Here is a 17,392-nt window from a genome sequence, read left to right as displayed (position 1 = left end):
TTTTGGGATTTATCAGTGATACGTATATGTACTAGACCTTTGGGCTTAATTTCAATTACAGGCACAAAGTGTATGAGGCAGATGTGTTACTGTCTTTATTCTATGACTGTGAGATTAGGCTGAACATAGCAACACAAAATGTAAATAAACTGTCCAAATTTCAACATATGGTCCCAAAAGACATGCAGTGCTTGCCTCAAGATACAAGACCAGATGTGTGTGAATCCATGTTTGGACCATATAGACTTACTGAAGAAATGGATAAAAGAAATCATGTTTGCCTATCCCAACTTTGTTATAGCCCAAATTGGGCAATATCTAAACATGTTCTTCATTGACAGCCATTTTAATATTAAATAGAAAATATTCCCAAAATGTAAACAAGTTTCATCCCAGATATCACACACACACACACATATATATATATATATATATATATATATATATATATATATATATATATATATATATATATATTTCTTGCTTTGATCCCACTTCTCCCTATTTGGCTTCCACTGCTCCAGTATTGTCCAAATGAACAAGTCAGTCCTTTCTAAATTCAACTTCTACTTAACCCCTTTTATATATATATATATATATATATATATATATATATATATATATATATATATATTTAGACATGTTTGTGCATGTGTATGTATTGTCTGTACTGTATACTTTCTTTTGATTGATTTTTTGGGACATAACATCTCATATCTGTAGGAAATAAGCAGTGATCTAGCCACAGTAGTCAGACACTGTTGCAAATTTGAAACACAATGGACATTGTAATTTTACAAATGCTTTCCACCGTCCCCAAGCAGGTACATGTATGAGGTATAGAGCATAACTAAGGTTAAGATAAAAAAAAACTTTGCTGATGAGTAAATATATTCACGCAAATAAAACAATTTTTATCAAAATTGATATTATATTAATGCATTGTTAACTGGAACTTCTGAAACCACTTTTCCATTTTATGGAATTATATCAGCCTTTATATAAGATGTATTTCTATATTTGTTTCACTTTTTTTCTCTCTTCCATAAATATGAAAACACAGTAAAAAAAGATCTTGCAAATTAATATTGACTGAACTTAGCATGATCAATGTTTTTTTAATATTTAGTGATGGATATAGCACAGACTAGCACAGGCACTCTGTGACAGATGAAATATAAAGTTTTGGGGCACAAATCTTTGTTACATGTAGGGATTCTTTAGAGGTGTTACTCTCATCACATTCACATCTGTGTTCTTAAACTGGAGAAATATGTGATGGACAAGAGTAATTGCAAACAGAAATTAAGTAACTATCAAAATAGCAGTGAAACAGCTCATACCAACCAGATGGCCAGTTTATCAGGGTCACATAATTCACGTTTCAATAAAAAGAAAACAAATACACATGCAGAGTTCAGCAGGTAAACTTGTCATTGTTAAACAATTTTTGTTTTAAATGTGTTAAAATAATGTAGGCTGTTGGATTCAACTGTGCTGTGATATACCCACACCCCAACCATGTACATGCTTAACTTTGATTTTGAAAAAAAAATTCACTTCTTTTTTTTATGTGGATGTTTTGAAAGTTGCTGATCTAAATTTTTATAAATGTTGAAATTGTTGATATCAATGTTGGAAAAAGGCACAAACATCTATAATCTTAATAGCAATGGAAAAGAATGGGGGGAAAAATAATCTTGCAGATCTACATTTTCTACTTTCAAATACATCCTCCAAAATTATTTGTACAAATGTTTTGGCCAGCAGTAATTTTGTTTGTTAAAAGTTACTCCCATGACAATATCATGTTCTCACCTCACTTGTGAAATATTGTATTATATCCACTAAAATAAATGTACTATGCTTACTGGAATTCGATACAGGCATAGATTCAACCTTATGTTTTAACAATGAGGGAAAAGCAAAACATATTTCTAACAAATTCACTGTTACAGAAATGGGGTATTTAGTTCAACAGTGATGGAGTGCCTATGCTAACTTTGACCATGTCTACTTTACCAAAGAAATATTGAAATGCATCAGTTGATTGCAGTCATGGTTGAATAAGTTTTATATTTTTAGCCTCTTGGATTAATTTGCAATTTGTCATTTGTTACATTCAGTACTAAAGATATATTTTATGTCTTGCTCAGACCAAGAATGTTGTCTTGGCATTGACATCAGCAGAACTGACGGAGGATGGAAGTTTCCCCAACCATGTAAGCACATTTCTGATCTTATTTTTTGTATGATCTCATTCGGCCAAAATGGCTACATGGGGTTTGATAATGATCAAATATGTAAATACCATCAAACCTGTTCTGTCACCTGGTTACATCAGCCAGTTTAATTTCTACTCTGCAAAATTTCCTTATAATTTCCTATATAAAAGTGATGTATATAATAGTCACCTTTCAGCAGTTATCAGCCAGATGTTTTGTAACCAAATAATGGTTTCTCCCTTCTTTAAGTGGTCACATGAGCATATCAAGAGTGATCACCCTGTATGCAGATTGAACTTTTGTTTGATGAATAAGGTCTTGCTTAGATAAATAAAATTAATTTAAATTGATGTATATTATCTTGCTTCAACTCAGTGTACTCCAGTCACTGTCATTGTAAATCGAATGTGTTCATAGGTCAAGTTTGAAAGTGAGGCCCGTACAGAAAAATCTCACCAGTTCACATGAGCTGCTGATAAGCTGCACATGAGAACCTTGTTAGAAATGTATGCAAATTGGGTAGATTTTGCAGGCTCATGTGTGCAGTTTGTTAGATCTTGTGAGCCAAGGAAAAACTAACCTGATTCTCACTTGAGCAGATTTTGCTCACGTGAAAATCTAAATTTTCACATGAGAAAGTAGAACTTAGAAAACATTCTTTTCCATTACATACAACCATGTTTGAAAATAAGGCAGAGTTCTAATTTCTCATGTGAGTTATCACATGAGAAACTTGGACTTTGATTCTGATTAAACACTTATTTCAAATTTATTCAAAGTTGGATTTTCTCATGTGAGTTATCACATGAGCAATTTGGTCTTAAATATTTTGTGTAAATGTTGAATGTCAAGCATCCCCATTATTGTCAAATAGACATCATTTCTATTTTGCACTTGTTCATGTTGCTTTGTTTTATTTTTTAAATTTTAAAACATTTTCAACTTATTTTCTCACGGTGACTTTTAATATTATTTTGACCCAACAGGCTCCTTGTATTTGAACATATTAAGGTTCATTTCACTGTTCATAAAACGAAACAATTCAGAATTAAGGTCTCGTATAACCAGACTACCCATTAAACTTTAACAGCTGTCAAAGAATAGAGTTAATAACTTGCATACTGATCGTGGTTAATGTTTAATAAAGTAATCCGTAAAAAGGTGAAATGTTTCTCTCCCCAAAATACACAGTTTACAAATATAAAAAGGAAATAAAACTTTTGCCCTAAAATGAATCCTATGTTCCATAAACATATGATGCAACTCCTTTATTCACAAACTTCTAAAACCCCACTATAAAATTGTAAAACAAATACATAGCCACATATCTGGGAAAAAAATAAACACTGATGCACAGTCCTTTTGGCCTAATAAACTCTCAAGTCATTTTCCAGAAAAATTGGAGAATTACATAAACTACGTCGTTTTCTTCCATGCCTAACATTCGCACAAAAAAGTTAATACAATCTTATACTTACTGAATTGTGTAATTCGGCTTAGGGGTCATCCATTTAGTACGTACGCAAAAATCTGGCAAAGCTTGCCCCCCCCCCCGCATTCATACTTTTTTTACGCCCCCCCCTCCCCACGTACGTACGCTTGACGCCCCCCTCCCCGTATTCTATAAAACGGCCTATGTTTAATCCATGCAGAAACCATAAAGGATTAATAATATTAACATGTTTAATAAAATATTGTCCACCGACAAGGATTAATAATATTAACATGTTTAATAAAATATTGTCCACCGACATTGAATGTCTGGCATCAAAGAAATACGTGGTGTAACATTAAACATTTGTCTAGTGTCTGCCAAAATTCAAACGCCAACTGAACAGGCGAACAAATTAGACAAATTATTATGGAGGTTTCACCCCAACCCCGTTTCCTATGCATATGTACATTATCAGTAAAAAAAACCATGTACTGTACATAAAATTTAATAAATCCGTAAGAAACCGCCTAATCCAGTCGTGTTTGGTTGTGTAGCTGTTTCGCACTATTTTACACGTGTATATTCTTGGCAATGGAAAATTTTGCTTATTTGCAGCCTTTTAAATGTTCTGATCATGTCATTTCAAAGTTTACAAAAGAAATTTCCTATTGAAATAATCACAAAACAAATCACTGACGTTTCCATTAACTTTTCTGTGACCCAGGTTATCAGAGTACACTGTGGAAGAATCGGCTTGTTAGAACCATTAGAGTGTCCTGTGGGGCATGGCTCAGCACAAGCTACTGTAAAAACATCAAAATTAACTTGGTCTATATTAAATAACTTATTAATGATATGAATTCACTTATAGCTCAGTTTTTATGAAACATCAGATAATAAAATAGCATTTATTTGATATATAAAATATAACATTAAGAAATACCCGAGTACATGTGTACAAAGGAGTGTAAAACCAGAAGGGCTCGCATCCTTGCTTACAATTTTAATGTCAGTCATACAGTAGTATAAAATAATGAAAGTATTATTTTTATACTAAATGTATGACTGACTTTTATATTGTAATCAGTGATACAAGACCCTATGCGTACAACGTGTTTACTAATAATTTACCCTTTATGGCGCCTCAGATGAACTCAACAGATGCTGGATGTTGACCTACAGTGTACATGTAGAATAGCACTTTTAAACCGAACAGACAGAAATTTACGCGCGGGCCATGTTCTCTTAGCAAGGCCCACGCTGTTTATGAAGAAAGTTATTTCATATTCTCCTGCAACATGTTTGCTCTTAAAACATTCTGACAGCAAGAGTGTGGACATTATTAAAATATAGAAACCAACACCAACATCTAAAGATGTTAATGTCCAGTACGAAACAGAAGACATCGACATGCTGTTAGGGAAGATTCAAGGATTATGAAAGACCGGTTCTTTTCCGAGAAAGAAGTAAGTTACTTTTTCTCATTTCTTTTTACAATTTTCGCATATAGAACGCTCAAAGTGGATAGCCTGAATCATCGACATTATAAGCATAAGCATAAATTCGCATGGTCGTTTAAAATTGAGCCAAGGGTTTGTTTCAGATTTTACTTAAAGATCAACCTCCTGTTTCTAAAAATGATATCTACACCACACTATCATCGAATATTTAAGCCTTCCACAATTCAACTGTGCAACCATGTCTGGCTCTTACCCCCACCCCCAATAATAATGCGGGCGCCTCAGTGAGGAGCACTTGCGTTACCGATTGAAACAATATGTACAAACATAAATGTTCTTCGTATTATTTTATTGCTGATTGGGTGGATCAAGATAAGCATACACGATTGAGAACCAAATGCAGTAGCTTAATTCATGATTTTATTCCTAAAAGACATTTGCCCTGTCTGTCAAATATTTTGATTGGTAAATTTAAAATAGAGGTTTAATTGGATAAGGATTACAGCTTTTCTTAATGCTTATATACACTTATAGACTAGGACTCTTTTGCCAACCAAAGTTTTCTCATTTCAGTGTATTCTTTCTGTTCTGCATTGATTAAAAATAAAGATCAATTATACTAATTTTTATCTTTTTACAGATTAAATTTCATGAAGGTCACAAAATTTAATGAACACAACAAAGTTAGCAATCATTTGAAAGAAGTGCAAAACATTGACAGCAACAGGAAGAAGTCAGACAAAACTGCATTGCCATGCTAGAGGAAATTCCAACTCCAGTAAAGGGTATATATAAGACTCTTCAAATCTTTTGATGTAATACACATGATAACATATGCATTTCAGACTCTAAAATTTGACCCCCAATACATTTTTTTTAAATATAAAAATTGGAAACCAGATTTTGAATTTCTTTATATATTGCAAATGTACATATTTTGGAAAAATGTATCCTAAAAGTTTTGGAGAAATCTTCCAGAGCACTGTTCCAGAAGTAGAGATGTCAATTTTTTAGAAATTTCTAATGTGTACCCATCATTCCTAACGATTGGTTACCAGAGTATACAATCAAAAGGAAATTGTATTAAATGTGAAGCTGAACTGCTTTCTTGTAGGTTCACATGTTCCAACCCCAAAAAGAGCTGTAAGCATAATTATTACCAATATAAGTGGCAAAAATCATAATCTGAGCACAACGAGTATAAATTACATGCCATTATTACAGAAAACTGTATGAAAAATGTATATGCAGTTATAATTTTTGTCACAAATCAGCTGAACTTGTGTTGATTAGTAGTATGGATGAGAATAGACACAAAAGAAACTGATAAATTATTTGTGCATAACAGTCATTTTGACTAGTGTACATGTCTACAGTAACTTTCGCGAATCGTCATAAAGTCCATAAATGTTGATTGTTGTATTATCCTCAACCTGCCATGGTTCATCCCATAACGACGGTCTAGTGCAACATGTTTTTAAGTTTAACAAAATCTCTTTTCTCTAACATTTTTCAGTTACATAACATCCATCAGTTGCATTGATACATCCCAGGTTATTTTTGTTGTTGTGTTTTCTTCTTTTTTTAAAAATGATATCTGGTGCCATTTATTTTCTATTTAAGCTGGACTGCTATGTGTGTAGTATCATAATAGAATGAATCTAGGGCAAATGGTTTCACATTCAAGAACCTGTCTGTTTTCTTGGAACTGTTTGATGTAAAATTCATGCAGAAGTTACAAATGCATTAATTTTTATTTGATTTTTTCAAAACTGTTATTAAGTAGCAAACTTTTTTTATCTTTATATTTCAGTCTGTATAGTTGTCCATTTCATTCATTTTTTGTCCTAACATGGTGGTATAAGAAGTGCATGTTACAGTAGCCAAGTTAAACCAGACATTCATATTGTGCTTAATTTTATTTGACCCAGATAATGTCACCAGGATCTGAAAACAAGAGTGTTTTAAGTCATGAGAAAAATGGCACATGAACCATGGACAGGCATGAAGTTAGGATGGTCAGGCTTGAAATATCAGCGTTGATTCTTAAATAGGTCACTTGAGAAAGGATTGTATTATTATACAGACCACGTATGACAAGTAAATTGTAAGCAACCATATGAGCCCCGTGAACACTTTCTTTTTAATGGGTACCCAATTGTTCGTTTTATTACCCAGGTTATTATCTATGGGAGAATACCCGGGTACACATTGGCATCATTATCCAGAAGTAGTCAAATCTGGAATATGCAACGTGACTTGCAGGTATCTCATCAACAGTGCAGTTTATATGTTTTCTACTGAACTATGGTAATTCTGTTGGTAGAGCAATTTGACTCATAGTCCAAAGGATGAATTTTCAGACTGGGTTGGCTGCACAAGTGTGTCCTTGGGAAAACAGTTGGCTTCTATTTTCACAGTGTGATAAAGTGCCATCTAATCCAAACTACAATTATGTATTTTGCCTTTACCTTGTAAAACGAATCTTTAAAAATCAACCTTACTTAATGTCTCAAATGCTGTGATCTGAAGAAAAAAATCTTCTATCAACTTTTTCATTTCCATTTCAGGTTTCATTTTTCAGCAGTTCAAAACTGAGCCTGCTAACTTAAATTCAGTGGTCAACAGGAAGTGCATTGATTCAAAGAGAACAATCTCCAAGTGAAAATATTGTTGCAGACTGGCAAATAATGAAATTCAGAAGCAGGAATGTCAATTACACGTTTTGTTTGCTTCGAATTTTCTGGAACAGTGAAGAATGGTCTTCATGTGAAGCAAATTTCCAGCAGTATCTTTCCATACGACCTTAAAGTGTTTAGAATAAATGTGATGTATTAATATAACAGGTACATACATACATACTCTAGTTGTCCTACCTTATTAAAAGATCACTAATCGAACTCAAATTATATGCTTATGATTACTAGATTTGAATATTGATCTTACTCTGTTTAATTCTTGTATTCAATAAAAACCAAATACTATAGTTGTTTTTTGTTGTTTTTGCTCACGTGAGCAAGATGCTGCTCATGTGAGCAAAATCTTGCTCACATGAGCGAGGTGTGGCTCACATGAGCAGATCTTGCTCACGTGAGCAAGATATTGCTCTTGTTAACAATTCCTGCACATGTGATTTTCTTATTAGAATCTATTTGCTCACATGAGTTCTACCTAATTTGCATGTTAAATTGCACATGAGACTAACCTGAGTTAGATCTCATGTGAGAATCTCATGTGCAGAAGGGTAGGCAGTTTTGGTGTGGGGGTGGTTCCATTTCTTCGGGCAGGGTTTATGTTCTGATATGAAATAGCTTGACAAAATTGACTTTTGCTTAGAATTCTAGATACAAAAAAGCTATCTATGATTCTTTAAAAAAAGGAGCTATCTTGAGATAAAACCAAAAGAAGTCACCTTTTGTGCACATGTGACATGTATTGTTCGATAAGTTCGATAAATTCATCTACTTTATGCATCTGTGAAATAAAATTATCTTTGGCTTAGAAAAGGTAATCATAAAGGAGAGATCCTAGTTACATCCCAGGGTAAGGGATCATTCACCTTTTACAAAATTATAGTGTAAAGGCGGTCACAGTTTCAGTTTATGTGTTACTAACAACAGCCACAGTGAGCTTTACATTCCCTGTTTATCACGAGCCTCTGTCATAAGTCAACTGTCTTTTGATCTTGGTGAGTTGAGCAATGGTTTAATCCAGATATTGATTGAAGTGCCCACAGCTGTTCCTAAGCATAATTATGTAGGGTGGCTTAATAAAGAGTAAGTCCTACATTTCACAGTCATATATTTGCTGTCAGTTATTAGTGAAGTTAGTGTTTTGCACAAAACTAAGATCAGCAGTTGACTTTTTGACAGGATCATTGAAGATTTAATTCATAGGATCTATTTAAGTGATCAGTTTAATCCTATGTGGTACATAACTACTGGAAAGAAAAAGAATATGCATCTGTTCTATGATTTATGAGAAGAAGAAGAAGAAGAAGAAGAAGAAAAATGATAATGGTATTTGGTGCATGGTATTTGTTCAAAAACCATGTTTGAATGGTGAACCTGCATACAGAGGTCACCTATATATAAAGGCAAGGTTTGCTTTTTGCCATGGGTGACTGCTGTTTACAGGTTTGACTTCATTAGCTTGGGTAATAAAAACAATAAATTTGCAGAGTATTTAATAAATTTGCTTTGCTAGTTTATCTATGAAAGCAGAAGTTCATGAGGAAATGACATTTTCTTGAAGAAATATTGTATTGTTGAAGATTACGTTTAGCAGGATTTGTACATGTGGTCTCATTGACACTAATTACATCATTATGTTCCTACCAGTCATAAATGATCATGCACTGTTCATCAGTCTTCGTTATCATTACAAGAGTAGGTAATGGAAAACATTAGTCTGTATAAGTGAATAAGAATCAGCTAGGTAAACTACCCATAGCATCTACATATTTATAGTCCTTTCATCCTGCATCAGCTGCTTAAATGAATGGACATCATTTTGACATGTCACATACTGATTTTGAGGAGAAAATGGTGTAAGTATTATCAGGTTTACAGATGTTGACTTAGTACAGTACCAAATAATAATAATAATAGTAATAATAATAATAATAATAATAATAATAATAATGTGTACTTAGTACAGCACCAGATCATTAGAAGCCATAAGAGCTTTACTATATTAGATAAAAAATAAAAACATATACAGTGACAAGATTACATAAACAAACACCATGAAATTTAAAAAAACTTGATGACAGTAATTAAGCAAGTAAACATTATTAAGCCTTTCAATATCTTCTTATAGTCAAAATAGGAGAGTTTTAACAACACACTTGAATGACATGACAGTGTCCTTGTGTCTAAGATCCATGGGTAGGTTGTTGCATGTAGTTGAGTCCCGGTACACAAAAGAACATTCTCAGGTTGATTTCATTTGAACAGCAGGAACATTGAGAATGCGAGTGTCAGAAGAGGAGCTTAAGTTTTTAGATGGGTGTACATATGGGTGAGGTCAGATAGGTATATTGGACTGGAGCCAATGAAATGTAGCATAGTCAACAGATTTTGTGTTTGATTCTGGACGGAGCAGTTAGCCAGTGAAGGTTATATAGCAGGGGAGGTTATACTCTGAGGATGATCTCAGTGGCTGTGTTTAACATACTGATATTGAGGAGAGAATAGTGTCGATATTGTCTATTTGAAGATATTTGGCTACTACTTCCTTGCAAAGTTTCTAATCTTGTAAACATTGCTTCTGCTTGTGGCCATAACTGTTACAAGCTGTAACATTTTATAAGTTTCAATGCAGATGCTGGAACATACGAGAAGAAATATTAAATACATTTCTCTGAACAAAATTTTTAAAATTTAACAAATTTTTATGATTCTCCTCCCAGGATGGAAAGTTAACCTATGAAATACAATTTATTATACTCAGGTTAAAATTAAATTAATATTTGCTTGTGATTAATTTATTAATAACTTGTGTCTCCTTGGCATGTTATAGTGTTTGGTGCAATTGACCTATTTTTATAGTTCACAGTTTATGTTTTTCTTAATAAGGTGGTAAATATGGGGTATCATCTGGGACTAGAATTGTCACAGGTATCTTTTGTTACAGAGGAAAGAATATTAACAATGATTGGGTATTTTTAAAAATGGGATTTATCTGACAAGATTGGACAGGAAAATGATGCATTAGAATAAAAGGTTACTGCACATGTTTATTTTTTTTACTACAGCTATAATTGCTGAGCATGCAGAAATAAAAGTCCATTTGGAGTTGTCCCCAGCCAGTCCTGCTACAGAGATGAAAATTGTTTACGAGTCAGATGAGACAAACATGGAGGTGGAATATCATCAAAAATGTCTAGACCTTCAGATGGAGAGGTTGCATCTGGGTTCTGTCATTATCATCTATAAACAGCTCTCAAGACATGCAATTCAGAAGCTGAGAAAGGCTTGCAACAATGGTGAAATCAATAAGTATATTAAAAGCCTTTTTACTGCAGAAGACATTGAGAAGATGAAGCAAGATAATGTTAATGCCTTTGTCCTGACCATTACAGCTGAAAAACATGATATTGGTATGTAGATAATGCCGTTAGCTGTTACAGCAAATGTTCCAAAAGTTTTACCATGTTTCAATTTTTAAAACTATATTGTAAAATCTAAACAGTTTGTCTGTTCAGACGGGGTATTTTTGTCACTTTCTTTTGTGTAGTATTTCTTCACATTTTACTGAACATGCCAAGTTGCACAGTACTGCGATCTGGTCATTGTGTTTGAGTACCTTTATTCCCAGAAATGCTTTTTATGGGGGCCACAGATTGGCACTAAACCCTTTCCTGGAATCCAAAAGTTGCATTGATTTTGGTTTGTTATAAATTGGTGAAGAGTTGGAAGATATTGAATTTCTGTTGATCCATTAAACAGTTTCATCTCTAGATAACCTTTCATCACTTTTCGCTGTAAGTTATAACACTATATTTATGATAATGAAATGAAACTTAACATTCTTAACATTATGAGACTAGAGTGTGTGCAAAGAATATAATTTCACAGCCAAACCTTTAAGGGCAATACCCCACGTCAGTGTTACTTGATGGTATAATAATAAGGATCACATATGAATTCTATTATTAAAGGCATCTTTGTATGTATAAAAATTGATCTGGTACCTAACCAGTTCAATTAGCAACCATCTAAATAGGTTTGATAAAACTTGCTGAGTAACCTTATATCATTAAAATATAAAATTTTCATTATGATAGATTAGTGCATAACTGTCAACCAGTTTAGATGAAAACCTGTATGCCAGACCAACAAAAACCTTACAAAGACACACATGGCCTACATTTCAGTTGGCCAGAAGGCAATGGAAGTTGGAAATACCAAAATCGGTTGAAAGGATCATAAGAATATTGAATGAAATGAAACTATCTAAACACTTTCTTCAATATTAATATATTTTTATTCATTTTGTTAAAGAAAGATACTTTCACTTAACCTGATTCGGGCATTCCTGGCTTCCATCGCTTTCCAAAGCATATTAGAGTTATCCCTACGTTGATTGAGCACTAAGCTTAAAAAGATTCTGGATTGCACTCGACTTCTTAAAAAAAAGTTACGCCCAGACTCCTGGGATTAAAATGTTTTGTAAAATATAAATACCCCCCCCCCATCAGTTTTTATAAGAAAAAAAATGTACAAAATGGTTGTAAGGCCATACACTGACGAAAATGAAAAAAAGTACAAATTACGGGTTAACCTTACAAGTTGACTAGTATGGATTAGCGCATAGTAATAAGATTGTTTGGCATCCGATAAACTGATCTCTTTACCATTCTAGACTCATTACTAAGAACAGATAATGATTGAATTTACATGTCCTCATATTTTTAAAATGTTTAATGATTTGGACTTTGAGTGACATCTGCTTATGTTGTTGAGTTAATCTTGTGTCTGACTGTCTTAGCCTATTCTGTTATGGAGCATGTATATCTGACCTCATTTTAATGAAACTTGATCTGTTAATTTAAATCACCATGATCACAGATGATTTGAGCTATGAGTCACTTTGATAAGGCAGTCATGATAAAGTGATCTGGCTCCAATTGTGACAACATAACTCTTAAATTTATGCTTATATTTTTAAGACGATTGATTTGCCAGTTTGGAATCAGACTCAGAGGTCAGTGGATTCATGATTTAAGTTCAAGTCCATACTTTTGTTTGGTGTTGAATATCCAGACCTAAACTGATGCATTGTTATCACTCTTGATGCTCTGAGTCTCTGCAGTATTATTTCACACCTTTTGCATACATGCCAACCATAACCCTTTTGGTGTAATCATTACGCTTTAATTCACTAAATTATGCCTTATGCATAACTGTATTCAGAATATGCATTTTCAATATATCCTCCTCGAAAAACAATTAATAATTTCTTTTCTCATATTTATTAACATCCCATTAATCCCACAGACCATATTCTAGAAAAGATGACTTCTATGTAACTACGACATAAGAGTATGCTTGTCCGAAGACTTGCATGCACTTTCCTAACAGTATTATGTTCTATTTATTTCAGTTACCCTATTTCCAAGAAACATGCTGGTTTCTACTTTTGACCTCAGTTTCTGTTTATAACAGTTGTATGGCTTAGTGTGGAAGTTAGGAGAGAACAGACTGGTTTTCTAACTTGTGAAATTTGCTCGCAGATTTTGTTCTAATTCATATCTGGTATAGAACCTTCAGCACTCTGTAGGTATTTGGCGCTAAAAGTCAAGTCAGATTTATTCTAGTCGATGCATGTGTTAGAGTAAAAATATTTTTAAAATAATTTCACAGATGGATTAGGAAAAGATGAAAAACCAATTTAGAGGTGAATTCATGAATTACACAATACAGTGTTCCATTCTAGGGCAGCTTCATGCCCCTTGCAGGATATGTAGAAAGGATTTTATTATTGGTCATGGTGGTAAAACAAAGAAACCTTGAATTAGCTTGTTTTACTAACTCCAATAGTAAGATAACTTCTTTTTTTACAGCAGAACTTAATTGTGGACACAAATTTTATAAATGCAGAGGCGTTATCTACCAAATTCTTAATAGAACACGGACTACCCCTAGCGGTAGAAGAGTAAGATTGGTCCTTTGTTCAAATGGATGTTTCCCGATTCCTAAATTGCAGAAAATATGCATGTGCAAGAACAAAATCATCTAATATTGTTAGGTGTTTGGCAGAAGATACTTCATTTAAAATTGCAGAATTCATGAAAATTGGGCCGTTTAGTATTGCAACAGACAGGAGTAGTGATTATGACAAAAAGTTGTACCCAGTCTGTGTTAGAGACTTTGACAACAAAGAGGGCAAAGTAAGAGTGCTCTTCTTTCATTACCAGAATTAACAATAGATTACAATGGAGAAAACATTTTTTTTATTTGCTTGATAATGCTTTGAATAAACATAAGTTGGCAGAACTGTATGGAGTATTCAGCTGATACTGCATCAGTGATGACTGGAATTCATAAAGGAGTTGCAATCTATATTTTGAAAAATGTCTCCATCATTGTACATAACAGGTTGTCTCTGTCATATGATGCACCATGCTGCAGGAAAGGCTGATGATAAATTAGAAGGAGAACTCTTGAAGTATCAAGTTGGCACTCTACCTGACAATGTACTTCATGCGGACAGATTTTATTTTTTTTTCATCTTATTTCCCAGCAAAAAGACTCAATAACTGTTGAGATATAAATTTCCTAAAAGACCCAGTAACTGGAAGATATAAATTTCCTCATCTTTGTCAGTTATGAAAGGAATATTGGTTCTTTACCATTCTAATGCTGACTGTGATAGATTGTTCAGTATTGTTAACAAATTAAAACTGAATTCAGATCCAGGCTCTGTAACCCAGCACTTAGTGATCTGTTGGTGTGCAAAACATTTATATTCTCAGCTGGTACAAAGTATTTTGAAATGCAATATGAGAGTCTGTTGCATTTTAAAGCTCAAAGCATTATACACGAAAACTTGAAGCAGAAATTGATATTAGAGTCCAGAGGGGTAAATAAATCATTTCGTACATATGCTCATTGAATTTTTTCATGTTACAGTGGAACCACGCTATAACGCGATAATTGGGGTCCACAAAATTGGATCGCATTAATGCGGGGTTTTAAAGTATTTTACTTTCTTCACAGAACAGCTTACTGTATTCATGTCTAATGGATATGACGAATAGGGTATCTACACTGTTTACTATCGTGCCGTCATGGCATTCAGTTCGTCTATAATGCATGTAATTCCATTGAAAAATGGCACACAGACGTAAATATTCAGTATTTTTTCCCAGATCATTGTGTCTGAATTCAACGTTTAATATATAGCATGAACAGAGTATCAACACCGTTTACTTCCCACCTGATATTGTACCATCAGGGCTTGAAATGAATCCATAAAATATGTAATTCCATTGTAAAAATTGCATACATATGTAAACTATTCAATAATTTTGTCACACATCATTATGTGTCTGAATTCAATGGGAAAAATTAACACCAAAATTAGGTTAAGAAAGACGAAGTATGTATACGGTTCTTTACGTTCCAGGATCTATGAACAATATCAGTACAAATTTCATACTGCTTAAGTTTTATCATATGCGTTTCCATGTACATTTATCCATTGCAAATTTCTAATAATTAACGCTTGTACGCCTATTTGTTTGAACGACAACAACAAGGATAATTACCAATCAACACATGCTTTCAGCGAGGATATAAATTTTACTTCAGATTTTGTGAATATAGAAAGAAACATATGAAAACTACTATACTAATCATTGCGCAAAGTGCAGAGAACGACTTGCTTTTGTGAACTAGCTTTCCCATAACAATAAAATATTTAAAAAAAAAAAAAAAGAAATTAATAACGCGTTCATAAACAAACGCCATACCCATGTAAAACCCGAGAACTAAGTGCAGTAGGCCTGCATTGATCACAAGTCACTTTTATAAAAAAAAATAATTAATGCTGAAAGCATGTACAGTTTCATACCCTTTAAATTTCCAGCTAATAAAGCGGACATTATTTACTTGTCAACTGATTGCGTCTAATAAAACTGCCAAGCCCAGCAAACATGTTGGCAGCTTTTGGTTTTTGATGTTTATTAAACTGTGAGAATCTTTTATCAACCACCGCATTGTCTGCTGCTTGTTTGTGTACGCAGTTAAAGAAGAAACACATGTTGGCTATTGTTTGAGCAATGATTATATACAGAATTAATTGAAGACAATCACAAAGACAACTTACTGGCTTTACTCATGGATCAGTAATGTTTATTTTGGCATAACACTTCAAGAAACTGGTGAACTTGTTAAATTTCAGAAGCCAAGCCTTGATCGTATTATATTCAAATTCGTACACAAACTCTTCCCAAAATGAAAATAAACAATTTAGACACTATTTCTCCTACCTTAAAAAAAAGTATTTTCCCGGGTACGAGAAAAATACACGTACATTATTTAAAATTTCAGGTACCATGCTACGATCGTATTCTATATCGTATTATACTCGAATTCATACACGATCTCTTCGCAAAAATGATAATAATTTCTTGCACAAAGTGCAGAGAACGAATTGCGCTTGTGAACTTGCTTTTCCATAATAGTAAAATATTTTTAATAAAAAAATAGTAAATTAATAACAAGTTCATAAGTAAACCCCATACACATAAAAAAAAACAATAACTAAGTGCAGTAGGCCTGCAATGGCCACAAGTCACTGTTATAAAATATATTTTTTTAAAGCTGAACACACAAACAATTTTATACCCTTTCTTTTTCCATCTAATAAAGCGGGCATTTTTTATGAGTCAACTGACTGCGTCTAATAACACCGCCAAGCCCAGCAAACATGTTGGTGGCTTTCATTTTTTGATGTTTATTAAATTGTGAGAATCTTTTATCCACCACCGCATTGTCTGATGCTTGGTTGTGTATGCAGTTAAAGAAGAAATACATGTTGGCTATTGTTTGAGCAACGATTGTATACAGAATAAATTGAAAACAATCACAAGGACGACGTACTGACTTTACTCATAGACCAATAATAAGTAACATTTCTGATAATGTTTATTTTGGCATAACACTTCAAGAATCTGGTGATATTGTTAAATTTCAGAAGCTATGCCACGATCGTATTATATTAAAATTCATATGCGAACTCTTCCCCAAAATGATAATAAACGTTTTACACACTATTTCTCGGACCTAAAAAATAATAATTCTCAGTACGAGAAAAATACACATACATGTATTTAAAATTTCAGGAACCACACCAACATCATATTAAATTCGAATTCATATGCGAACTCTTCCCCATAATGATAATAAATTTTTTATGCACTGTTTCATGTACTTTGGAAAAAATGTTTTTTCATGTGCAAATGAATATAAGAAATTTCGGGAGCCATGCCACGACCGTGTTATATCCGAATGCACGTTATAGCGGGGTTGCACTGTATATGTTGATTACTCTTTTCTGCTCAGATTACTCCTCTTGTCCACTTGGATTACACTTTTTCCTCACCAGGGGTTGGCATGTATGCTTTTGATTAATGTTGTATATTTAAGGTGTTCATTAATGCAGCTGTGTATCACTCGGGTTGCAATATTCAGTGAGCGTAAGGACCTTTTACAGAAGTATTTATCTAATCTATCCTGTACACCTGATCAAATGTTTTTTTT

The 17,392-nt window shown here is 33.3% G+C and overlaps 1 protein-coding gene across 1 annotated transcript in view; it reads left to right on the top strand.

The window, feature by feature from the left end:
• LOC149775619 (uncharacterized) overlaps window positions 1-17,392 on the top strand; it is a 51,164-nt gene that overhangs the window by 23,422 nt on the left and 10,350 nt on the right. The window contains exons 6-7 of the mRNA XM_089943501.1: window positions 2,157-2,222; window positions 10,879-11,223. Coding sequence (XP_089799627.1) covers window positions 2,157-2,222; window positions 10,879-11,223 — 411 coding nt within the window. The remainder of the gene's footprint in view (window positions 1-2,156; window positions 2,223-10,878; window positions 11,224-17,392) is intronic.

This window comes from Sinohyriopsis cumingii, chromosome 19 (assembly GCF_028554795.1).
Source record: "Sinohyriopsis cumingii isolate HCF-2022 chromosome 19, ASM2855479v2, whole genome shotgun sequence".
In the NCBI taxonomy this organism is placed as follows: Eukaryota; Metazoa; Mollusca; class Bivalvia; order Unionida; family Unionidae; genus Sinohyriopsis; species Sinohyriopsis cumingii.
This window is presented reverse-complemented; position numbering and strand designations above follow the sequence as displayed.